The sequence below is a fragment of the Pteropus vampyrus genome, unplaced genomic scaffold (genome assembly GCF_000151845.1).
Source record: "Pteropus vampyrus isolate Shadow unplaced genomic scaffold, Pvam_2.0 Scaffold61, whole genome shotgun sequence".
In the NCBI taxonomy this organism is placed as follows: Eukaryota; Metazoa; Chordata; class Mammalia; order Chiroptera; family Pteropodidae; genus Pteropus; species Pteropus vampyrus.
In genome coordinates, this window is record NW_011888842.1 from 6,556,534 (window position 1) to 6,582,722 (window position 26,189).

Here is a 26,189-nt window from a genome sequence, read left to right on the forward strand (position 1 = left end):
TGTGATTTCTCAATAGTTTCGAATTGAGATGGAGAAAGTAGATGAAGGAGGAGCAAACTCACAGGTGCTAGAAATCGAGAAACTGAATGAGACAATGGAGAGACAAAGGACAGAGATTGCAAGGCTACGGAATTTACTAGACCTCGCTGGGGCTGGTAGAGTATTGGGCTTTGATTTTGGTGTGGTTTTGTAGTTGTTCTAAAATCAAATTATCTTGTTTTTGACTTCAGCAAATTTACTTAACTGCTACAGATCAGTTCCATGCTTGATTTACACAGCTGTGATAATTAGCTTAATAAAAGCAAATAATTTAAAAAATTTATGTAAGTACAGTATTAAGGGATTTGATTCCAAAGAGACGTGAGTTTTATTTTTGTATTTTTGAAAGAAATAATGTTTACAAATCTTTTTATTTTCTTTCTCTAGCTTACTTTTTATAAACAACAGAAGGCTATGTCTGTCCTCTCTGTTAGCAAAATCTCATTACCAAAAGAGCAGTCAGCTTTGAGGAACTGATAAAAGTCACTGACTCTCATGGAATCACTTGTATTTTGAGGGAGAAAGGAAGTAGATTATTCATAACCAACTTCACAGAATGGCTTTCCTTTACAGATAAAGGAAGCTTTGAAAACATTTTGGAAGAAATTGCTGAACTGCGACGTGAAGTTTCTTATCAGAATGATTACATTAGCAGCATGGCAGATCCTTTCAGAAGACGAGGCTATTGGTACTTTATGCCACCACCATCATCATCAAAAGTAGGAAGTCTGTGGAGCCGGGAATACATACTAAATTTTCTTGAAGAAAGTGTGACAATATTCCCTTCCCCAAATTAGATGAATAGATGTCAAGAGCAGCATATCTAGATGTCAAGAGCAGCATATCTAGGCAAAGCCTAGATATGATGTCAAGAGTAGCATATCTAGGCAAAGCCATACATTGAGATTCTGAAGTGCTTTTAATATTTGAGATGAAAATAGGGCCTTCCCAAGGAATGTGGTAAATGCCCATGGATGCTTAGGTGGTGTATCATGAAATCTCTGAAAGAGGATCCTGTGCATGGGTAAGAGGACTTAAGCCCAGAGAGCTTAAGCCTGTTGAAAAATGGATATAGAATTGCGCAGAGACTCAAAGCAAAATAGGCACGTGGATTTCACTTCACCTGAGCAAGCATTAAGTGCTTACTGAAGTCTAGGTCAAGTGTTAGGCAATGGTGGGGGTACCAAGATGAATGATATAGATCCCGCTCTCAAAGAGCTCATGGGCTGGTGGAGAAGACAGGCACACCAATGTAATTACAAAAAAGTGACATGCATGTGACGGCAGACTTGATCTGTGTTGCAGAGAGATGTTAAGGATTCATCTTGGGAATTTCAGGAAGAAAGGCTTCACAAGCAGGGTCGTGAAGTCAGTACTGAGCAACCCTCAAGGGATGGGCTTTTAGGAGGGAGGGAACAGGTCATATGGAAGAGGAGAGTTGGTTTAGCCATGGCAAGCAGCCCCTGGGGCTGGAGGGTTGGATGGGCACAGTGAAAGGTGAAGCTGGAAAAGTAGATTGGGGTCATGCTTTTTAAAAAAAAGTGCAGAAATCCCCCACACTTAATTTTGTAGGCCTTGGGAAACATTATCAGAGTGTAGTTTAGGAAGAATAATTGGGCTGGGTATGGAGCCGAGACTGGTGGCAGGTGAACTACGTGTGGGGCTGTTTGAATTCATTCAGGTGAAGGACAGAAGAAGAAACCAGAGCAGCGGAGCTGGAGCAGAGGAGATGGTGGTGAGAGGTGTTCAGGACACGGATTGGGGCTTGAGGCCTGAGGGTGGGAAGTGAGCAGAGGACTAAGCGGCACTTACTCATCCAAAGCAGGACGGCTGCTAGAATCAGCTGACAAGCAGCAGTCAGGGAGAAGCAGCTCTAACACGCTGTGTAGACTTAATCAGAATCCCAAAGAGCAGAATCTGAGATTCTCCCCCCAGAAATCTAAAGGAAGCCAGCATCCTTGGCACAACCAGAGCTGGAGGTGGAAGCAATGTATGTGAGGGAAAGAGGTGGGGAGTCACAGAGCAGAGCTTTAAAGCCACACCAAGCTCTCAGGGCAGCAGGAGACTTGCAGTCCCAAATTCTTTAGAAAGTCCACTGGTGTCTTTTGTCCTTTGCTGGGCCATCAAGGACAAGGCCAAAGAAAAGAAACCACCAGGGAAGATAAGTACTAGAGAAGAAAGGCTGACACCCATGCTGACCACGAAACCATGTCTCACTGTGAAAACTGAAAATTATGATATATGAAATGAAACCAGTCCTTTCTCAGCTTTGCTACATCTCAGTTTTACTCTAGATTTTGACATTTCTCCAAATCAGCCTTTTCATTTGTAATAGATAATATGCTCTGCTGTCATTTATTTTAGGTTTCCAGCCACAGTTCCCAGGCCACCAAGGACTCTGGTGTTGGCCTAAAGTACACAGCCTCAACTCCTATTAGAAAACCACATCCTGGGCGACAGGATGGGAAGGAAGGCAGTGGACCTCCTCCTGCCTCAGGATACTGGGTTTATTCTCCCATCAGGAGTGGCTTACATAAGTCATTTTCAAATAGAGGTAAGTTAAATCACATAAGGGCAGTTGCATTTCTCTTGCCTATTTAATAACCTTTTATTGGTTCCCACAGTCCTTAGCTTACTCTCTGCAAGGCCCCCTGTGATTTGATTTTGGCCAGTGACCTCTTGTCCTCTTGTCTCACTTCTCATCATTCTCCCACATGTCAGCCATACCCAACTACTTAAGATACTCACAGCATGCCATGTTCCTCAAACCTCCATGTTCGAAGCCCTTGGTTGGGAATGTCCTTTTTCTTTCTTCCTCTCTCAAACCTATTTTTACTTGGCCAGGTCCTCAAACAATACTCTTTTTATGCAGCCTTCCTTCACCCCGCCTCACCTAGGCAGACTGAGCCACTTCTTTGCTTGTGCTCCAGGAGTGTGGCAGCTTATGTCCTTGAACATGGCATTAATTTGCTCCACTAAAGTAAAGTGATAGAGATCTGACTTCTAAAGCTCTGTAGGGAAGAGTCAGACCTGGGGTAAATTCTAACTCTCTCACTAAGTAGCTATGCGATCCTGAGCAGATTATTTAGCTACTCTGATATTGTTACTATGTAAAATGGCAATATCGCCTGAGAATTTGTTCATTCAGGAGCTCTTTATTGAGTGCTTACTGTGTGCTAGGTTCTCTGTCATCAATGGTAAACATAGTTCTTGCTTGTAGGGGAGATAAGTAAGTAAACCAACACCTTAGAGAGTGCTGTGGGATCTCACGATATTGGTAAATACTGGTAAATACTGAGAGCTCTGGGGTCTCACGTCACATCTCCATTGGTCTTTTATGTAGCATGACACAGGCACACAAATGGTTGCTGAATGAATGAATGGATGGATGAAGATGGAAAAGAACAAACCAACAGATAGGCATTAGAAAAACTCAGCTCTTAGTCACTGGAAATAATTTGAATCTCTGTTTTGATCTGCTTTTCAAAACTGCTTTTGACCTTTTTAATAGAATTCTGTTGTCACATTTCTAGTATCTTGGCCTAAATGCTACCATTTTCTGCTAAACTTGATTACCAAGTAACCATGGGGTAAAACACTCTTCTGTTTATTTCTTTCAAGATGCAGACAGTGGAGGAGATAGCCAGGAAGAGAGTGAGCTGGATGACCAAGAGGACTGCCCATTTGTGCCTCCTCCTGGATACATGATCTACACTGTGTTTCCTGATGGTTCTCCCGTGCCCCAGGGCATGGCCCTGTATGCGCCACCTCCTCCCTTGCCCAACAATAGCCAGCCTCTCACCCCTGGCACTGTTGTTTATGGCCCACCTCCTGCTGGGGCCCCCATTATATATGGACCTCCACCCCCCAACTTCTCTGTACCTCTCATCCCTATGGGCGTGCTGCACTGCAACGTCCCGGAGCATCATAACTTAGTAAGTGGAAAGACCTAAGACCCCTGCCCACAATGAGTTGACCTATTTATGAATGGGTTATATCTCAAAAGTGTGTTTGTAAGGCCGATGTTTAGAACTAAGTAAGCATTCTCTTATTGAGATACTATCCTGGGCAGGAGTTAGGGTACCAGACCAGTCTACAAACCTTGTTTAACTATTTTATAACAAAAATGCTTCCAGTCCAGCAAGTAACCATTTTTAGAAAGCTTATTGTATATATTTTTCTACTAATAAGTCCTCTATTAATGCATATTTATAATTATGTTTACATGCTGGTGCCTTGTACTTAAACACATACATATATGCATGCATGTATATACACACATATACTTATATGTGCTTGTATATACACACAGGTATGAGCAGCATACAGCAAGGTTTTGATGGAGATTATCTCTGGGTGGTGAGATTTATTATTTCTTTTTATAGTTCTTATGTGTACACAATTTTGCATTCTTATTCCCATTTAATATAACAAGCATTTCTCCTGGTTTTATAAATGTTTTTAAACAATATGACTGCAAAACATTATTTGTAGGCGCTGTTGTGACTTAACTGTGTATAAATTTTTATTATATTTTATATTCTTAGATTAGATTCCAAGAAATGATTACTTTGTAATCACTAGCTTACTTTATAACTTTTTAATTCTAAAGAAGTAAAATATATTACAAACTTCTTCTTCAAACTCAAAATACCTGGAGCTCTTCAGTTTATCTTTTTCTTTGAGCAGACTGAGAAAAATATAAAAGACTAGAACATCTGGATGCCAGCCACCAGCCCCATTTTGCTAGGTCAGACTAGTTTCAGAGGGACTGTGTATATTTACATAGTTAAAAATGATAGTCATTGTTCACATTATCTTGCCGTTTTTCAGTGCACATTGAATTTATAGTAATTCTGTCAGTTCAGCATTTGATAATCTCTTAAGCTGGTTTTTTTATCCTCCAACAGTACCCAGCAGTTTCTGTAGTTTCCCAGGTACACTTTTATACTTCCCTATATTTGCACGTGTTTTTTCTGCAGCTTAGGTCTTTTCCATTTCATTTATTCTTCAAAACCCAGGCAAAGCACCTCTTCCTGGGGGCAGCCTTTTCAGATACGCCCCTCCCATGTGCCCTGAGGAGGGAGAGACCTCTCTGTGTGTCCCTTCTGCTAGATGCCGAACTCTGGAAGCAGAGATTATCCACAAAAGATACTTGGTAAATGTTTACCAACCATAGTTGGACTGATGGAAAAGTTAAAAGCTTTATTAGCCCATTAATTTTATCTATAGCATGTGAAAAAATTGGCTTGACTTAGTTTTTCTTTTTATTCTGAAACCTTGAAAGCTACCACCATTTTCAAGTCAGACATACCACTTTAACCACAGTTAATTTCAGTTTTTGGCAGGAAAGAGGGAAAACATCATGTGATGTTTCAGTATTGCATTTTTTTTCTTTGTTCAGGAGAGTGAAGTTTCTAGATTAGAAGATATAATGCAACATTTAAAATCAAAGAAACAGGAGCAGTGGATGAGAGTATCCAAGCGGCGGTCCGAGAAAGAAATGGAAGAACTGCAACATAATATTGAGGATCTTTTGCAAGAGAAGAAAGACTTAGAGCATGAAGTAGAAGAATTACATAGAACCATCCAAAAGCACCAACAGCGAAAGTAATTATTATTAGCCATTTTATTTTTATAATCCACATGAATATAATATATTTGTTCATTAAGATAACCGAAATCAATGTTATCCAATAGAACTTTCAGTGGTCTTGAAAATGTTCTAGATCTGTACTGTTCAAAACAGTAGCCATTAGCCATATGGCTATTGAGTACTTGAACTGTGGCTAATGGAACTGAGGAACAGAATTTAATTTAAATTTAATAGCCACATGGTGACTGCCACATTGGACAGTGTAAGCCTAAATTCTCTGGTTTCTCCTGGAGAATGGTACAGCTATACCCCTCTCCAGTTACCCTGGCTAAAAACATGCCAGATATCCTTAACTCCTCCCCTTCTCTCATTCTCCCAGGCATCCAGCTAGTCTCCAAGTCCTGCTGACTCTATACCCAGAGGGCTCTCAAACTGGTCGCCTTCTTTCATCTCCACGCACTGGCTTTTAATAAGTCTCATTCTAGGTCATTGCCACTGGCCTTCCATGTCTAGTCTCTCTCTCCTTCTACCCTCAACATGGCTATAAATTTCACTGTGCCACTCTCAAATGTGACTCTCAGTCCCATCAGAATATACACACCACCCTCCAATCTGAACCTTGCCTGTCTTTTTTTTATCCTTCTCTTCCACACAGTTTGTTCTGGCCATACTTAATTTGCTGTGCCTTCCCCAAGCACCACATTTTCTTCCACCTCCCCACCTTTGTACTTATTGCCCTCTGCCTGAAGTGTCTTCCATGCCCCCTGCCTAACTCCAGCCTGTCTTTCCAGACAAAGGTCAGGGATTCCTTCTTTGGTCTTTCCCATCTTGGGCTCCCACTATTTGTGCTTGGGAAGGTCAGTAGGTCAGTAGCTGGGCCTCCCTCTCTGTGTCCCAGAGCCTGGCGTAGTGTCTACTAACAAATGTAGTACTGCTGAGTGGGTCATTTATGTAGAAGCCCATCTTCTGCAGTAGTCAAAGAATTATGATAGTTCACCAGTTTTTGTCATTTGAGCCAGACTGGCCCATGCACCAGGGTTAGGGGGAGACCTGTGGAGGACACAGAAGTGAGTGAGATGTGGTCTCTGCCTTGTAATAGACCTGGCAGGGAAAAGCAAGGGCCAAACCGAGAGAAGATTGGGACTAGATGTTTGATGTTTGAGGGTTTGGGGTGGAGTTATATCTCTTCTTTTGTAGGCGTATGTGGGGAAACGATGGTTTGTGGTCTTTTGAGGAAGGTGGTAGGGCAGGCAGTGGGATAGCCTCTTCTTTTCCTAGATATAAAAGTATAATAAATGATCATTTTAGGGAATTTGGTAACACAAAAATGTTCAAAGAAAAAAGTTAAAATCATCCATATGCCTTCATTTAAAGAGGATCTTTTAATATGTTGATGATTTTATTATCATGTTTTTCTGTCATAGATGGTCCCATTTTCAAATAATTTTGACATGATAGCCTTGAGTTACTGAATCCTTACATGCTCTTTGATTTGTCAGATATTGTCACCATAATTTTACTATAGGAGAACAGACAAAATTAGGTGGTCTTTGGGGCACCTGGTGAGCTGGGTCCTAAAAGATAGTTTCGAGGGAATGGACGATTACTATGATAGTGGTTTTATTATTTTTTTTAATATAACACAGAAAAAGAGAAGTATCAACATTGTCTCAAACAAGTGCTAACAAAAAGTAATTTTTATATTTAAAAGGACAAAACAATTACATCATACATCATATATATTATGCACTTATTGTCAACAATATGCCATGCTGAATAAAAAGGTAAAGCTAGCCCTTGAACATAATCAAATGTAGCTATCTCTCCTATTCTTTCTCATATAAAATTAGAAAATCATTGTGTATCTTTTTATCAGTTAAGGCTACAAGTGTCTGTGTTGCCTACATTTAAAATCTCAATGTATGTGTATATGATTTTTTTTAGAGACTTCATTGATGGAGATGTGGAGAGTTTTATGAATGAACTAGAAATAGAAAAATCACTCAAACACCATGAAGATATTGTAGATGAAATTGAGTGCATTGAGAAGACCCTTCTGAAACGTCGAACAGAGCTCCGGGAAGCTGATCGACTGCTGGCAGAAGCTGAGAGTGAACTTTCATGCACTCAAGAGAAAGTATGTTCATTTGTGGTTTGGAGTAATACAGCTTAGTGTCGTCAGCATGAAGGATTAGAAAGGAAATGTGACAAGAGTCCAAGTCAGACAGCTGGGTTCCAGGCCGGATTCTGCTAGTTAAGTAGCTGTGAGAATTTGGACAAGTCACTTAAGTCCTTGAGCTTTGCTTTTCTCATCCATAAATTCAGGCTAAGAATACCTAGGCTATTCAGTATATATTAAATGAAGTAGCATATATATATTCAGTATAAATTAAATGAAGTAGCATATTCAAAGCTCTCGAAGTAATTAGTTCCTAACACACCACTTCCTTATCTTGTGTGTGTCTTTTTTAAAATTATTCGAGCTTTGATATCTATATTTATCAAATAGATCCATCCTATATTCTTAAAATGCAGCAATGTACCTTATAGGACTTCTAGTCTTACTTTGTTCTCTAAGTTGATAATGATATAAAATCAAATGTTTTTTGGTCTGAGAGTATTCTTGGGACTTCAACACAGAAGAAAGTCAAGGAAGTCAGGAAGTCAATAAAAGAAATTACCTTTTATTGAGCCCCTTCTATGGCCACACATTGGCTATTTTATAAATACCACTTCCTTTAACCTTCTTGGGAACCCAGTGATAGTTGTTAGCCCAGTTCACAAATATAGCTGAGGGAGGGTGGTATCTGGCCCAGGGTCACACAGTTAAAGTTCTGCCTCACCAAGAGAGCTTTTTTTATTAGATGAGAATTCTGGGATAAATTCTAGTATCCACATGAAGCACCTCAGAAACTACTATTCTTATATGGTTATTTCAAAGTGGAACGATTCAAATGAATAGAAATCTGTTACCCAAGAACTGAAATGAAGGATTTCTTAAAGAATTCTATGGGCGATGGCTTTAATAAGAATGGAAAAATATCCTCATCTCTTTTCAGATGATCAGTCACTTCTGCCATATGTTAGATTGCTGTGAGAGAAAATAAATGTGAGCAGGATGAGAGAAAAATTTATCACTGATATAGAAAAGAAAATTGATGATACCGATAGTAGGCAAAGATAGTAAGTGAACTGAGGCTAATCAGCTCTTTTCCCTTCATCCTCCTAAAGTGACTCAGGGAGGCAGCTTGCTAAGGAGGAAGAGGGAGGGAGAAAGTGCTGCATTTTGTAAAGAATGTGCCAGACATGTTAAAACCTGACATAGAAAGAGACAAAATACTATTTAGAAACATGGCATTCTGGAGTTCCTAGTGAGTTTTGTCCAATGCTTTGCTGATGAAACTGACAGAAACTAGCCATCTGAAATTAAAAGAAGTATGGTGAAATATCTAGCTCTTCGGGACTTGCCAACCCTTTTGCATCCACATGGGATGTTTGATAGACTAGTTTAACATAAAGACAACTCCTCCTTTCGTGCAACTGTAAAACTTGAATTTTTTGGCTGAAGGTGAGTCACTGCTTAACGAAGTACAAACTAAACTATTTTTCGACCTTTGATGTTATTGTTTTAAGCCTCTTCTTTTAGACAGAAAAAGAAACTAAGTTGATATAAAATAAATATATATACTGTTTTTGCCAAATCTTCTATAGGATCATTTTGAAATATTTCAAAAGTATTTAATACTTGTGTTTCTCAGCTGTAATTAAATCATCTTAGGATTAGTGAGGTTATACTTAATGATATCTCGAGTACAACCAGAATCTCTGTTTGGAAGGAATATTGGTAAAATCACTTTGTTGCCACTTAATTGGGGAGATATTTTTAATTGAAAAAAAAAATAACGTAATAATATTACAGGTTACTTTTTGAATAAGATCATCCAGTCTTACCACCCTCAAATGATTGTTTTTATTTTTGCATTGCCTTCTGTCTTTATTAATATAGATATAGTTTTACGCAGTTTCTCTTACAGTGCTTGTACCATTTTAAATTTGTCTTTTTTCAGTCAACATAAAATCATTAACATTTTTCCAAGTTGCTACGTTGTTATCCTGTTGTAAAGGCTACAGAGTATTCCATCGTGTTGATGCATTATCATTTGCTGAATCTATTATTTGTCCTTATATTACTTCATTATATAATGATCATTTTTGTGTAGTAGTTCTTTTGAATTATTTTCTGAGAATTGGAGAGTCAAAGTGAATGAACATTTTTCTCGATCCTTCTGTATTGCCTTGTTTTCCAAGATTTATACCAATTTACACTACCAATAGCTATGAGAGAGTATTGTAACTGAATTGCTTTTAATAATAGTTTCTTTTCTAGACAAAAGATGCTGTTGAAAAGTTCACTGTTGCCAAGAGAAATTTATTGCAAACTGAGAAAGATGCCGAGGAATTAGAAAAGAGAGCTCAGGAAACTGCTGTTAATCTTGTCACAGCTGACCAGCAGCTCAGGTAGGTGGGATCCCTCTGCTGTTGATGTATTTGGTAAGATGAAGGAGACGTTTGGTTCTAAGAGGATAATAATTGTTTTATGATAAATAATGCATGTTAAGTCTGTGGGTCCTGGGGGAATAATAGGATGTGTTTTAGATTGCTCCAGGCTGACACAACGGAATTGGAGCAGCACAAAATTGAGCAAGAAGAAATCTTGAAAGAAATAAACAAAGTTATTGCAACAAAAAACTCAGATTTCCATTGTCTAAACAAAAAGAAGGAAAAACTGACCGAAGAGTAAGTACTACACCCTCTGTAGGGCTTCGAGGGGCTTGTGCTGGAAAATGGCTCTTGGGGTTGAGTCTCCCTTTGGATCTGCTCTAGTACTGCATGCTTTGTAGGCTGCAGAAACTGCAAGAAGACATTGAGACTGCGGAACGCAATGAGGATCACCACCTGCAGGTCCTTAAAGAGTCCGAGAGCCTTCTGCAGGCCAAGAGAGCAGAGCTGGAGAAGCTGAAAAGCCAGGTATGGCAACAGACGCCTTGAAAAACCAGTTCATGTTGATTTGAAACCTACTTTCATGTGATGATTATAACAAGTAATATGCGTTTGATTGTACAAAAGAGAGGAAAATACAAAATAAAGTATAAAGCATAAATGGGGCTCTGTATCCTAGTGGTTAAGTATAGAGTCCAACCCAAATTTGAGTCCCACCTTAATACAAAAAAATATTATTTAATAAAAGAAGTGAGTCTCAGAACAGGATATACTCAGATCATTTATGTTAAATGTGTTTATGAACACTTGTGTTTGTATTTTTAACCTGTACAAAAGTATGGAAGTGGTCATCTGATAAGAGAGGGTTATGAGGATTTTCCATGTTCTTTCTTTTGCATGTCTGCATTTTATGCTTTTTCTGTAAACAAATATGTGTTACCCTTAAAATTTTAATTTTTAAATTTACAAAATGAATACATTTTTTTAAATCTCCACCTAACTTCCATTGCCAATATAGTTGTCAAATGGAATAATGTATAGATATGAAAGTTCTTTGAAAACCATAACCTAAGTGATAATCATTATTATCCTATTCTTGTTTTGGCTGTGACTTGAATGATTTTATATATGTGATCGTAAGGTCTTTATTGGGCATTTCATGCCTGCACCCCCAGCCTGGCCTTCTTGACTCTTGCAGCTGGGGTAATTAGAGTTGGGCTAGCTCTTAATTTCTACTCACAACCTTTAGCTGGACTAACCAGTCTCCATCTAAGCTCTGAAGGCTGCATGGCCTTTTTCAAGCTTTGCATTCTTACCTTTTCTTTAATGCAGGTGACAGCTCAGCAGCAGGAGATGGCCGTCTTGGACAGGCAGTTAGGACATAAAACGGAAGAGCTGCATCTACTCCAAGGAAACATGGTCCAGGCCAAAGCTGATCTCCAAGAAGCACTGACACTGGGAGAGACAGAAGTAGCTGAGAAGTGCAGTCACATTAGGGTATGTTTTCAGTGAGTTTTCTTAAAAGTCCTAAGATAGCGGTATAAGTTTATTTTGAGATATTTTTCATTGTCCCCCCCCCCAAATGCGAATATTAATTCCTGATTCTTGACTCCTCTGTAACATCATTTTGGTGGTGTTTTGTATATCCATGCTGTGGCTGCTGTTTATAGCTCTCATAATGTTCTCTGGATGTGCCCAAGGTTTTCTGCCTCTGTGCCTTTTCATATCATTTCTTCTCCAGGAACTCCATCTTATGTCTAGATTCTATTCATTTTCATGGTCCAGCTTCATGCTAAGAAGACTTCCCTGATTTTTCCTTTACCCTGGAAGGAGTTTCTCTCTCTTCTGAGTTTGGTAGCACTCTGCACATTTCCTAGGGCATCTTAGCCTTTCATGATCATGTTTATATTCCCTGCCTTACTTCCCCAAAGAGGGCTAAACCCCTTGAGGGCAGGAGATGTATCTGAATCAGCGTTTTTTCTCTGTAATACATTGCCTTACACATAGTAAATACTGCTTATACATTTTAGTATATTACATTCTTCTATTATACAAAAATATGTTAGTATAAAATATAGTACTGATATAAAAGGCAAAATGAGTTTGTTTCCAAATTAGAATTTCTATGAAAGGAGACAGTTAATAACAGAACTGGTAATAAAGTAATCTCCATTCAAAATTTGGGGGTGGTGGTTGACTTTTTTTTGTTTTTGTTTTTGTTTTTTATTCTGCTCAGGAAGTAAAATCTCTTCTGGAAGAATTGAGTTTTCAGAAAGGAGAACTGAATGTCCAGATTAGTGAAAAAAAAACTCAACTTACACTTATAAGGCAGGAAATTGAAAAAGAGGAAGAAAACCTTCAGGTAGTTTTAGGACAAATGTCTAAACATAAAACTGGTAAGTTTAAAGGAAAACAATTTTATAAAGTCTGGTGTTAGATGTGTCTATATTCCAGATTACAAAAAAAATACAATGGTTAAGTAGACTTCTTTTAAAGTTTAACTTTACTTTGGGTGGTAATCACACAATAGAATATATAGATGTTAAATTATAATGTACACCTGAAAATTATATAATTGTATTAACCAATGTTACTCCAATAAATGTAAAATATTAAATAAATAAATAAATAAATAAATAAATAAAATAAAGCTTGACTTTATTATGAATAAGCAAAGAAAAGCAGATTATAAAAGGAATATGATATTCTCTGCCATTCAAATTGATATACTTATTTAAAAGTAAAATAATCATATTTATTGCTAACCAAAGTGTGGCCAAAAAAAGAGCACTTACTTCTAGGCTGTTGATTGAAGTATAAATTGGAATACTCTACCAGTGTTTCAAGATTCTTAAAATTCATGCTTGTTAAACTACTTAGTTCATTTCTAGTTTTCTAAAGAAGCCAAGCATTTATTTGCAGATCACAGCAATATTTATTTATTTTATTTTATTTCCTTGTTTTACAAATTAAGCTGGTTTAGTTGGTTAGGTGCAGCAAAATTTGTGACAATTTGGAAGCAAGTGACCGATTTAAAAGCCACATTTTTAACGCTTAAACGACATGCAGAAATGCTGATGAAGAGAATGAAAAAAGAAAGAAAAAGTATAGAATGTATTCCCAGTTCATTTCAAAATGTGTGTGGGTGTGGGTGTGCCCACGCATGTGCTCTGGAAGGAAATACATCAAAAACGCTGTTTTAATAGTGATCATCTTAGGATAGGATAATGACGGGTTTTTGTTTTTCTCTGTTATACTTTATTTTTTTCAAATTTTCTGTAGCGAGCAAATATTTTTATAATAAGAAAAAAGTTAATGTTTAAAAATCTATATTTCAAAGCATAAAAAATTATATAAATCTCATTGTATATATTTTAAAGTTTTTTTCTATTTATTTTTGTTAAAATTCTTTTAGGTGGGGTAAATGCTTTTAGAACTAGATCTTTGTTAAATGTTTTTGTTAAAATGTTTTGTTTAAATTAACACTTAGCAATACTTTTAAAGGATTTTTTTCATTAAAGATACAATTAGCTCCATTAATTCAGCACAACAAATTTTTGATTATCTATTGTTTCTTGTATGTCAGTGGCATTTTCTGTTTAATCTTGTAAATCTTCCCAAATTCATTTAATACCATGGACCATGCTTTGTTTCTGTTAGAACTAAAGAATATTCTGGACATGTCGCAACTTGAAAACAATGAGCTACAAGGTTTGAAGCTACAACATGACCAAAAGATGTCTGAGTTAGAGAAGATTCAGGTTGAAGTGCTAGAGGTAATAAACAAAGTTTTTTAACCCTTACCAAGCTGCATTCTTTGTTTTCTCACATCTTTGAGCTTTCTTTTATCTAATTTAGGAGAAACTAGAGTTAGAGAATTTGCAGCAGACAGCCCTGCGACAGAAAGGAGAAATAGAATGGCAGAAGCAGCTCCTCGAGAGGGACAAACGGGAAATAGAGCGAATAACTGCTGAGACCCGAGCATTACAGTCATGTGTTGAGTCTTTGTGCAAAGAAAAGCAAGATCTCGAAGAGAAATGTGGCAGCTGGGAAAAGAAGTTAGCACAAACCAAACGGTGAGAGCAGGAACAAATAAGCTTGCAAGATCACTTCTTGAAAGCTAAAGCTTTATAAACACACTATTAAAAAATTAGAAAATAGAGAAAAGGAAAAAAGAATACTCCGCAAACTCAGTATCACCATGCAAATCACCAATAATATTTTTGGGTAAATTTCCTTTTAGTTTTTCTTCTTCCAAAAGCATTTTTAAAAAATAACCTGTCATGGGTTTTTAAGTAAAGTTTGTGGGTAGGAAGACAATATTGTTAAGATTTAGTTCTCAAAGTGATCTGTAGGTTCAAAACAGTCACAATCAAAATCTCAACAGGCTTTTTAAGTAGAAATTGATAGTCTGGCTCTAAAATTCATATGGAAATGTGAAGGACCTAGAATAGAATCTCAAACTTTTTAGCTATGACACCAAAAAAAGTACAGAAAAAGTACAGAAGTTTAGGGCTAACACTACCTGATTTCAAGTCTTAGTGTACAGCTATGGTAATCAGAACACTGTGGCACTGATATAAAGATAGACAAATACATCAGTGGAACAGAATAGGAAGTCTAGAAGTAAACACAAATATGTGCCCAGCTGATTTTGACAAAGATGCAATGGCATCCTTTTCAGTAGAGAAAAGATGGCCTTTTCAAAAAATGCTGCTTTAACAATTGCATATCAGAAACCAAAAAAAAAAAAAGAACCTCAAAACACCTCATACTGTATATAAAAATGAACTCAAGATAGACTGTAAACATAAATGTAAACCTAAGTATAAAACTCCTAAGAGAAAACATAGGAAAAAAATATTTGTGACCTTGAGTTAGGGAAAAAGTTTTAGATATGATGCCAGAAAGCACGATCTATAAAAGAATAAATTGATAAAATTGGACTTCATCAAAACTTAAAGCTTTTGCTCCTCAAAACACACTGTTAAGATAATGAAAAGACATGTCTGGGAGAAAAATCTTTGCAACCATATATCTGATAAAAGACTTGTACTTAGAACACATGTAACTCTCAAAACTCAGTAATTAGAAAATGAACAACCCAGTTTTTCAAATGGGCAAAAGATTTGAACAGACATTTCACTTAAGATATGTGGGTGACAAACACATAAAAGGATGTGCAGCATCATTAACCAGTAGGGAAATGCAAATTAAAGCCACAATGAGATACCATTACACACCTATTAGAATGGCTAAGATTAAAGACTGATAAAATATTTGCGAGGAACTTTCACACACGATTGATGGGCATTTTAGTTTTAGTAAAATGTTAGTAAGACCACTTGGGAAAATAGTTTGGCAGTTTCTTAAAAAATCAAACATATACCTACCAGAAGATTTAGCAGTTACACTCCTAGGTATTTACTCATGAGACATGAAAGCACATGTCCACACAAAGACAGTACGTTAATGTTCATAGCAACTTTTATTTGCAATAAATAGCCCCAAACTGGAAACAATCTAAATGAAAGGTCCATCAGCTGGTGAATAGATAGACAAATTACAGTATATCCATACCATGGAATAACACTCAGCAATAAAAAGAGATGGAGTTGATACACATAACAACATAGATGAATCTCAGAGTAATTTTTCTCAGGGAAAGAAGCCAAACGAAAACAAGTCCATACAGTGTGATTCCATTCACGTAAAAGAATTCATTTTGATGCTCGTCTTATTTTGGACAAATCCTATTATACATACAATTGTGTTTCCTACTTTTTCATTTGTCAGAAGTTAGAGTTCCATCTTAATCACTCAGATTTTTTGGAATTCTGAGTGCTAGTCATGTTTTTATCCCTGATTTTTATTTTTCTAAATTCGATTTAGTGAATTTTTGAAAAATCTCCTATTTGGAAAGCTGAAAATAAGATTCCTTTTGAAAGTGAGTTGAAGAGCCTTAAATTTCTAAGATTTATAATCATTCAGACTTCATAACTATATTGTGAAAGTGTAACACTGTTCCTCATTTGTCTCTTGCGTGCGCTTTAACATTTTGTACTCGACAGTCTGACTATTCTTTACTGGGATTGGCAGGGTTTTAGCAGCTACAGAAGAGAATAGCAAAATGGAGCGATCAAACTTAGAAAGGCTGGAATTGGGTGTCCGAAAACTGCAGCAGGAACTAGACCAGCTAAACCAAGACAAGCTGTCACTGCACAAAGATATTGCGGCAATGCAGCAGCAACTACGAGGTACGAGGCACGAGGCAAACACAACAGCAGCACTGTGACTTCTTTTGTTAGAGTCGTCTTTTAATTGTTTGATTTTCTTATTACAGAACTGAGTTTCTTTTAGAAGTGGCAAAAATGTTCCGAAATTAGATTGTAGTGATGTTTGTACAACTCCGTGAATATACTAAAAGCCACTGAATTGTATGGGGGAAATACATGATATATGAATTATTTCTTAAAGCTATTAAAAAAAACTAATTCATTTTCATTAAAGAATAATTTAAAAACAGCAAAAAGATAAAAATTATTTTTGACCTCACTCCTCAGAGATAATTCCTATTAACAGTTTGGTGAATATCTTTCCAGATTTTTTCTAGGGATGTATGTGTTTGTATATTTTAAAAAGAAAAACAAAGATGCAAATAATATCTTTATTGCCAAAATTTATAATTATTCATGATTATTTAGGGAAAGTTATTAATTCTAGCTAATATATTTGTTGAGCACTTACTATGTCTTAGATATGATGCAAATATTCTATATGCATTTTCTCACTCGTTATGACATTTTTATGAGGTAAAAATAATTATTTTACCCATTTGCAGATGAGGCAACTTAAGCTTAGTTTCTTTGTCACTTGCTTAAGGGAGAAATGACTTACTCAAGCTCACACAACTAGTAAGTGACAAAACCAGAATAGATATAAAATTTATTCCCAAATTGTCTTCCTGAAAGGTCGTACCACATTTACATTTCTGCCAGTGGCGTTGAAGGTGCCTGAGTTTAAACCATGCACCTCAGCAGCACTAGGTGTTATCTATCAAAAAATTTCGTGTGAGGTTTTGAACAGGGAAGTCTGTTAAAAACCTGGGCTCCAAGCCCAGATCTGGGTCATGCATGCACCTAACTCTTTTCTTGGTCTTTAATTAGATAGTGTGGCATAGTCATACATTTAACAGAAATATGTTTAAATTTACTTCCACTCCATTTTATGGGGGAGCTGGTGGGAATCCAGAAAATGCGTATATACATATTTCTTATTTTATGTAAATGTTATTTCTATAGAAAAACGAGAAGCACTAAACCCACTACAGGAGGAACTAGCTAATGTCCAAGACCATTTGAACCTAACAAAACAGGTAAGCCTAACACGCAATCTTCCAGTAGTATCCTAAAGGCATGTAGACAATTGGTTGAAATATTAAATCAAGTAGGCTGGTTCTTTTCCATACCAGCAGGTCCCATAGGGCTATTTACATAACAAAGACATTATATACACAAAAATTTTGATTCAGAGCAGTGATTTTCTAATTTATGTTAGCCCTAGAACTCTTGATTCAGACAGTGTTTTATTCAAAGTTAGTAAGTAAGGTGGTGGCTAGACCAGAGCCCAACCCCTCAGCAGTCTCTCTGGGGTCTTCAGGGACCAGATGGACCATCTCTTATCTGTGGCACAGATGAGGCCTCCAAAGGCTGGATTTTGATTTGATTACTCATTGAGCTGCAGAGTAACTGCCAAATCTGGGCCTTGGTCTTGTCAGATGCTGAATAGAGTAGATCCTTGACCCTTGTACTTCTGATGATCTTCTTAAAGGTAACTCAGTGCTGTCCCATGAGAATAGTGCTATAATTCGAGTTCCAGAGTCCTCAAGCAAGTTCCGGGCTTCAGTTTCCACTATGTAAATTAGGGTTGAATTAGACATCAAACTCCTTTTTCTGCTACTTTTAGGAGTCTGTATTTCTAAGATACATAAAACTTAAAAATCAAAGTATTCTATCTTTTAAAAAGTCTTACATGGGTTCTTATGAATATTTTCTGTGTTATTTTTCAAAAGTGTAACTTTTTCAAAAATGCTCAATTTGGGTTCCTTGAAGAAGTATGTATTTATTGTTTTCGAATTTTTAACCTGTGTAAATATTTCAAATAGTAACAAAACCAAGATTTCAGGTTCATTTTCAATAAGAATTATCCTTATTCACAGCTTTTCTTAATCTTCTTAGCAAGCCTGTGAGGTGAGTGTCTTTCAGTCCCACCTTGGGTGACAAGGCAACTAAAGCTCAGAGGAACTGAGTCTCTTGCTGAGGTTCTGACATCTTCTGTCATATTGCTTTTTTAGGTACTAAAAAGAGGAAAGCCAGTGATTGAATTCCGTGTACCTTTATATAAGTTTATTGAGATAGCAAAGGATATGGAACTTCTATGCTTCTCATTTTGTCGGACTTAGTAGATCCTAGAGTGGCACTAGCCACCTCTAGTAAAGATGGCTTTGTTAGTATTTTTATTGTCTTCTTTTACCTAAAGGACTTGCTCCAAACTACCAAGCATAAGGACACACTGCTCAGTGAGCAGACCAGGCTCCAGAAGGACATCAGTGAGTGGATAAAGAAGTTTGAAGACTGCCAAAAAGAAGGGGAGAAAAAACAACAACAGCTTCAAGCACTCCAGAATGAGATTAAAGAAAACAAGGCCAAACTAGCCGAACAAGAAACGGTACTACACATTGATAATTTTACATAACAGGAAACACTTTGTCACTTGTGCGAGCTTTTTCCTCCCTCAGCAGAAACCTGCTGAGAAGTACCCCCGTGGGACTAGCCTCCCTTAACTGCCCTGTGTATGCAGGGGGATTGTACACCAACTCTCACTCCCTTGATATTAACATTTACGGACCATTAAGGCCATAGAACATTGGTTCTGTAAAGAATCTTGATGGCCACATGCCACTTGCCGCTTGAATGCCCTTCTCACCTGCTGACCAAATAGTTTTCCAGTTCGTGCTTGATCACCTTTGTAAAGGGAACTCACACTCTCTCACCATGGGCTGTTTCCTACTTTCTGTTGAACTAGAATCTATCTAGTGTCCGTTAAGGTTCCCTCATCTGGGACACTATTTGTTATTTTATGACTAACCAAGTTTGTTTTCTATTAAGATGTTTCAAAGACTCCAGAAAGAGAGAGAAAGTGAAGAAAAAAAATTAGAAGCCAGTAAAGTGACACTGAAGGAGCAGCAGCACAAGGTGGAAAAGGAATTAACAGATCAGAAAAGCAACCTGGAGCAGGTGCTCACAGAGCTGTTGATGACTGAAGAGCGTGTCAGGACTCTGCAGGAAGAGGAAAGGTGGGGCGAGGCCCTGGAGAAGGCGCTCTCTCAAACCAGTATGTATTCCGAACATCACACTAGGGTGGGGGGAGGGGTTCTGCTGGTTGTCTTATAAAGTGTGTAAAGGAGACCCAAGGCCCCAGCCATAGCCCAGAAGGAGGAGGGAGAAGCACAGCAGGAAGCGTGGTACCCATTTGATCCTCCTAGTCCTGTGAGAGATGAGGAAGCAGTTTGTCTTTATGGCAATGGCATTTGATCCTGAGACTATTAAACCTTTTTACTTTACTGTATTGCCTTCTTTGAGAATGCTGTCCCAAGAAAGTGGGGCAGTAAGGCAAAGAAGTGCCAAAAGGTGCTCTAGAAGGCTTTCTATGAAGTACATTATGAGTTTTGGGAACAATGACCCATTTTCAACCAATCAAAAAAAAAAACAGTATTAACTATTCTACTTCTATCCAAATTTGACAGTGACAGATTTCTGTCAAATTGGACAAATACCAAAATATAGGTATTTGTCTTTGGATCTGTCTGTTCTCTCTTGAGCCCTAAATAAGTGAATTATCATGGGAATCCAGGGTAAATGATTGTTCTAACATCGGTAAGTGATTTTTTTTTTTTTTGTAGGCTGCAGGGTTTAATAATGCTCAGAAAATATTGTGCCCCCCAAGTGAACTCAGTGGACTTAGGGGTTGGAAGGATTAATATTCCTTTTCCCCTGGGAACTCTTGATAGAATCAAACTCAACCATTTCATTATGCAAATGAAACTTAACAAATATGCTGAGCATGACCACGCCAGATGTGTAAAAAGTGAAATCTGGATAGGATGTTACTCTAAAGAGGATGATCAGAAAATTTTGTTTCAAATGTCACTATTATGTACAAGCATTATTTGTTGAGTACTCACTATGTACTAGGTATTTGCATACATGATTCCCATTGAACACCAGGAGATAGGGGCCCCCTGTAAGAAAGGGCTGATACCATTCCACATCCTGTGTTCTTCTTATTGCACCACCTCCCATGACAGAAGTAGTACTGGTGTGCCTCCCTTTGTTAAAATCAGCGTTTATTAAAAACTTCGGCCGTCTGTTCCATGTTCCCTGCACCTCAAGACTGGAGCTGTTTTTGAGTAAAAGACTCAAAAGGGAGACAGTAGCTATCTATCATTTTGTAATCAGGCCCTCCAGGAACCAGTTATGTCGAGGGGCACCCTTATTTGGGCCTTTTTCTGGGCCTCTGGTGTGGGTCGGAGGAGACTTGGAAGACTCGGTGCTGGAGGAGGGGGTGGTATGTCATTGTGCAGTCTGCCTACAGCCAGCCCAAACTACCAGAAATGCTCATTTCAGAACAACAGCTTTCAGAACGGGAACAGCAGTTAATGGAAAAGTCCAGTGAGCTACTGGCTCTCCAGAAGGAGATGGACTCTATGAGGGCCGACTTCAGCCTTTTGCGGAACCAGTTCTTAACAGAAAGAAAGAAAGCCGAGAAACAGGTGCTCAGCCTGAAGGAAGCACTTAAGGTCCAGCGAAGCCAGCTGGAGAAAAACCTTCTTGTGAGTACCTGCTGCCCTGGCAGTTTATGAGGAAATGATGCATTTAAATGTTTTAACTAAAACACTGCTTCAGTGTAGAGAAAATGGATTACCTGTCAGCCTAGTCCCTAACCCATTAATGCATAATTTGTTCTTAAAGCTAATGGCAGATTTTGCCTGAGTCTGGACTGCAGCCCTAGAGGAGCTCTTGCTGGTTGGATAAAAAGACGGTCACATGAACAGACGATGTCCGCACAAAGCAGAGAGCATTCTCAGCTAGCAAGCCTCTGCTTACCCCTCCTCTGCGGGGGTCCTGGAGAGGGCTTGGGGAAAATAAGGCTCCTGAAGACATTTACATAGCTGCAGTCAGTGCTCACAGATTTTTCTTATCCTGCCCTTTTCAGTCAACATTAGCTTTAATTAATCACTATCCTGAAACCAGGAAGCCCAAACTAGCATGCATTTATCTATGAAATAAATTTTGGGAGGTGATACTCAGACAAGTTCAAAACAGTTTATGTTGGGTGGAGGTAGGTGGGCAGCAATGGGGCCTGTCACAGGAATGGATTTTACTAATACCTTCTGGAGGAATTAATGGAGCCCAGTTGTGTGAATGGAACATTCAAACCATGCACATTTCCCAAAAGGTGATCCTCTTACAATTAGCAATAGGCAACATGGTTGTAAAGGTAGTATGCAAATGTCTAGATTTTAATCCTCACAATAACCTTGTGATGATAGGGATCATTGTTCCCATTTTGCAGGCAGTTAATAGAGGATAGAAAGGAAAAATAACTTATTATCAAAAGTCACGTTGCAGATCTAGGATTCAGACTTTGGGCTAACAGACTCTGACCACATATGTACTCCTGGCTCTAACATAGCTGCTAAAGAAGGCAGGTAGAATTGCTCCCATTTTACAGCTGTGGCCAGATGAGAAATGAAGTTACAGTGCTAGTGAGTGTGTAAGCCAACACCACCACCAGGTCCTGGACCCCACAGTCATTTTCCTCCTCCTGTGCTAGGAGCAAAAGCAGGAGAACAGCTGCATGCAGAAGGAAATGGCAACAATCGAACAGGTGGCCCAGGACAACCATGAAAGGGCCAGGCGCCTCATGAAGGAGCTCAACCAGATGCAGCATGAGTACTCGGAGCTCAAGAAACAGGTGTGCCCAGGAGCCCCGGCTGGCCGGCCCCGGACAGAGAGGACTCGTGAGGCATGCTCACTCCCCATGGGCTCAGACATTCGTTTCTGAAATACCTCTTTTAAGAAAAGTACTTGTTTGTGGAAATTGTAAAGCTGACTATAAGAATATCTTGTAGGTCAAATCTTTTTTTTCTGTCCTTAAAATTTAGAAATGTACCTCCACAAGAAAAAAGAATGTGTTCAAAACATTTTTAAAATTCCCTTTGTCTACGGCCATGCCACCCTGAATGTGCCCGATCTTGTCTGATCTCAGAAGCTAAGCAGGGTCAGGCCTGGTTAGTTCTTGGATGGGAGACCACCTAGGAAGACCAGGTGTATAGGCATTTAAAAAAAATAAAAAATAAAATTCCCTTAAGTTCAATAAGCTTTTTATCTTAGTTTTTGAGAGAAAAATAAAGTTCTTCAGCATAAAATTTTATCTTAGTTCAAAGTAGTAGTTTGAAATGTTAGATTTTATGCTAACAAGTCTGTAAGAGCCAAACCCCCAGGACAAGAAAAAATGACTCCAAAGTAACCTGCAGTGGGTGTGGGAGTGGTTCCCACTTAGACTGGGAGAGTCCAATCCTGGATGCCCCTGGTATCCCTTAGCCAGGGTCAGCATCTGGGCCACCCTGAGCTCCCTAGTCGGGCTGCTGTGGCCACTCTGTTGACCCTGCCACACTCTGTCATTTGAACAACTCCCTGTGGCCATTCGGGTTCATCTGTGCCTCCAACCCCTCCCTTACACACCCCCTTTGGTTTAAGAAAGAAAAATAACTTTTATTTAAAGGCCCCAAGCCTCTGCAAACTTGTAAGGGTGACTAGCAGTGGATATGACCATAATATCTTCACTAAGCTCTTTATGGAGAGAGCCACATAGAGTCATCTCAGGTATTCAACACAGTCTGTAACACCTGAGGAAACCTCTAGGTTATCCAGACCACCTGATTATTCACCTATAAAATGAAAACATTGGACCAGATCATTTCTAAGGCCCCAGCATTAACCCTTATAATCTAGATCACTTACGACTTGTTTCAGTAAATGACTGTTTTCTCCTTTGGGGTTTAATTATGTTCTTGCCATTTGTTAGGTCCACTAAGGTACTTCATATAAATGCTCACCTAGTTCTCACATTTTCTATGCAAGTTATTATCCTAATGTATAACTGAGGTAACAGTGGTTCAGAAGTTAGCTGACTTGTCCTGAGTCATTCTAGTAATGTTTACTTGCAATGAGGTTAGACTCCAGCTCCATCTAATTCCTGAGAGTCTGACTTTTGTGGAGTAATACCTTCAGGGAACACTGTGCCCATGCTTTTCTAAATGGAAGTTGCTCCAGTCAAAATGCCAGTGAAATTGTTTACTTGGTAGCTTATAGATACTTGAGTAGTTGAAAAAAATCACAAGTTCTTGACATTTATAGATCTTTAAATACATGACACATTAAACACTAAACAGTTCTAAGTCAGTCCCAAACTTTACCAGTGGCATCTGACTCTCACTCTTTAGATGGCAAACCAAAAAGATTTGGAGAGAAGACAAATGGAAATTAGTGACGCGATGAGGACACTTAAATCTGAGGTGAAAGATGAAATCAGAACCAGCCTGAAGAACCTCAACCAGTTTCTTCCAGAGTTACCAGCAGATCTGGAAGCTATTTTGGAAAGAAATGAACACCTAGGAGGAGGGCTGGAAAGCTTGAAAGAGAATTTTCCATTCACCATGAGTGAGAGACCATCAACTTTTGAAGAAAAACCAAATTTTTCCCAGGTCCACATAATGGTAAGAGTTTATCCGGCTCTTCTCTGGACTTTGTAGAAGGATAACTTGTTCCTACCTCCCCCCAATAAGTTGAAAAACAAAGTTGGGAGTCGGGAGGGCAGGAGGAGGTAAAAGCTGGTGGTTACTGATAGTAGCGTTTGGTGACTCTGATGTTTGTCTTGCCCTCTGAAAAAGGATGAACACTGGCGTGGGGAAGCCCTGCGAGAGAAGCTGCGTCACCGTGAAGATCGACTCAAGGTTGCCTTCTTATAGTATGAGATACTTGGCCTGTTGAGGAGAGTGGGGAAAATCACTTGCATTCACATACTGCTGTCACACTGGCTCTATTGAAGTACCCACAGCAGTTTTCTAGATTACATGGTCGAAGGTCAGAGAAGTTGGCATCACACAGTAAACGGAAGGGTCATTATTCAAAACCATGAATTCTGGTGGTGAGCCCAGTGTTCTTTAACCCATGTAAATGCTGCTTTGCCTCAACTAAATCTGATGGAACCTAAGGATTTGGGAAGTAGAGATACAATGATAAACAATAAGGAGCTCACAGGCCAGTGGTGGGGGGAATACTGGGAAGGCAGGCTTGGGTGTCAGGTAAAAAGTTGTTGGGCTCAGAACGCGTTGGGCTTGAAGGCCTCGTGAGACATCCGGGAAGCATGTCTATCTGTAGGCAGCTGAAAACAGGAGTCTAAGATTTGGTGGCCAGTGTCGACCTAAAGATTTAGGGTTAAGAGTATAGGTGGGAGTTAGAAAATGAGAGTGATGTAGAACAGGAGAGGACAGAATGCATTTGTGGAGAACAGTTACATATGCAGCAGGGGCTGAGAGGAGCCATGTGCCCGATTGAGTGAGCAGAGGCCCTTGACCTCCAATAGCCTCCAGATATGTGCAGCCATTTAAATGTAAATTCGTAATTATTAAATCAGGTTAAAATTCAGTTCTTCCGTTGCCACATTTCAAGCCATCAATAGCCACATATGACTAATATATTATTGGACAGCATAGACTGAGAACATTCTCATCACCACAGAAAGTTCTGTTGAACAGTGCTGCTTATCAACTTTGAGAGAATCATTTCAAAGATACAGCCTTGGGAAAATCCAGAAAGAAGTCCAGAGTTGAGGATTAAATAGACTGTGAGAGACACTGAAGATATCAAGTGTAAACCATCTTCTGAGTGTGGGCAGTAATTTAACGAGGCCGGGATGCAGGAATCCTGCGCGTCGTTGCAGTGGCGAGGACAGGCTGCGTAGAAGGTGAATGGTGAACGTAGAGCACACTGAGAGTAGGATACACCTCATAGATTTTTTTTTTCTTTTTAGAACAAGAACATTTTTAGCAGCCACGCCTACTTTATAATAGAGTTGCCTATCAGAGGTTAAACTGAGTAATAGTTCTGGCACATTTCTTCTACGTAAAACCCTAAATTTTACAACACTTTCAGGCCCAACTTCGACACTGTATGTCCAAGCAAGCAGAAGTGTTAATTAAAGGGAAACGGCAGACAGAGGGCACTTTACACAGCTTGAGGAGACAAGTCGACGCTTTAGGGGAATTGGTCACCAGCACCTCTGCAGATTCCACATCGTCGCCCAGTCTGTCTCAGATGGAGTCTTCCCTTGCAGAGGACTGTCAGCTTGGACCAAGCCAGGTAAGAGGAAGCTCTTCGCAACGGGTCTGATCTATACATGGAAAGGACCTGAAAGCTTTGCTATGCATCATCTAGGGGAGACTCAGGACTAAAATGCCACCTTCAAATCTCTGGAAAACTTGTTTTAGGAAAGACTTATTTTTCCATGGTTCCTGGGAAAACTGGCATCAGTTGGTTGGTAGATGTAAATAGTATAAACTGACGGCTTAGGAAACAGACTTGGACTAGATGACCTCTCAGAGACGTAGTTAACTCTACTATTAATGTCCACTGAGTCAACCTAAAGAGTTTAGACCTGTGAGGCTGTTTGAGTCCTAGTTTTGTCCGTCTGTCTCCGTATTCTGGGGAAAGATGATCGACCGTGCCTACTGCAAAAGTTTGAATGCAGACTCTTAACCCAGAGTCTGTAAAGAAACCCTGAATTTCATGAAGGTTTTCTGTGTGACTTAAGATAAGGTTCATAATCATTTAGGATGAACATGAAATACGCCCATGGATTGGTAAAGAGTAACGCAATATTACTGTCAGAGATAGTACTGTGTGCCTACTGTGTGCAGGTACTATATCCT

The 26,189-nt window shown here is 38.8% G+C and overlaps 1 protein-coding gene and 1 pseudogene across 4 annotated transcripts in view; both read left to right on the forward strand.

The window, feature by feature from the left end:
* CNTRL (centriolin) overlaps positions 1-26,189 on the forward strand; it is a 74,823-nt gene that overhangs the window by 47,240 nt on the left and 1,394 nt on the right. For 2 of the 4 annotated variants that reach the window (XM_023531107.1, XM_023531108.1), the window contains exons 22-42: positions 613-758; positions 2,404-2,593; positions 3,661-3,974; positions 5,444-5,649; positions 7,580-7,772; positions 10,023-10,153; positions 10,292-10,432; positions 10,537-10,663; positions 11,468-11,632; positions 12,372-12,531; positions 13,796-13,911; positions 13,994-14,211; positions 16,235-16,392; positions 17,437-17,510; positions 18,674-18,862; positions 19,303-19,528; positions 20,821-21,026; positions 22,031-22,222; positions 23,703-23,975; positions 24,150-24,212; positions 25,414-25,620. In XM_023531107.1, coding sequence (XP_023386875.1) covers positions 613-758; positions 2,404-2,593; positions 3,661-3,974; positions 5,444-5,649; positions 7,580-7,772; positions 10,023-10,153; positions 10,292-10,432; positions 10,537-10,663; positions 11,468-11,632; positions 12,372-12,531; positions 13,796-13,911; positions 13,994-14,211; positions 16,235-16,392; positions 17,437-17,510; positions 18,674-18,862; positions 19,303-19,528; positions 20,821-21,026; positions 22,031-22,222; positions 23,703-23,975; positions 24,150-24,212; positions 25,414-25,620 — 3,695 coding nt within the window. Of the gene's footprint in view, positions 1-612; positions 759-2,403; positions 2,594-3,660; positions 3,975-5,443; positions 5,650-7,579; positions 7,773-10,022; positions 10,154-10,291; positions 10,433-10,536; positions 10,664-11,467; positions 11,633-12,371; positions 12,532-13,795; positions 13,912-13,993; positions 14,212-16,234; positions 16,393-17,436; positions 17,511-18,673; positions 18,863-19,302; positions 19,529-20,820; positions 21,027-21,165; positions 21,351-22,030; positions 22,223-23,702; positions 23,976-24,149; positions 24,213-25,413; positions 25,621-26,189 lie in introns of those variants that run through there. The other 2 variants (XM_011360991.2, XM_023531109.1) reach the window with 2 other exon arrangements.
* On the forward strand, positions 22,418-22,535 carry LOC111740333 (annotated as a pseudogene).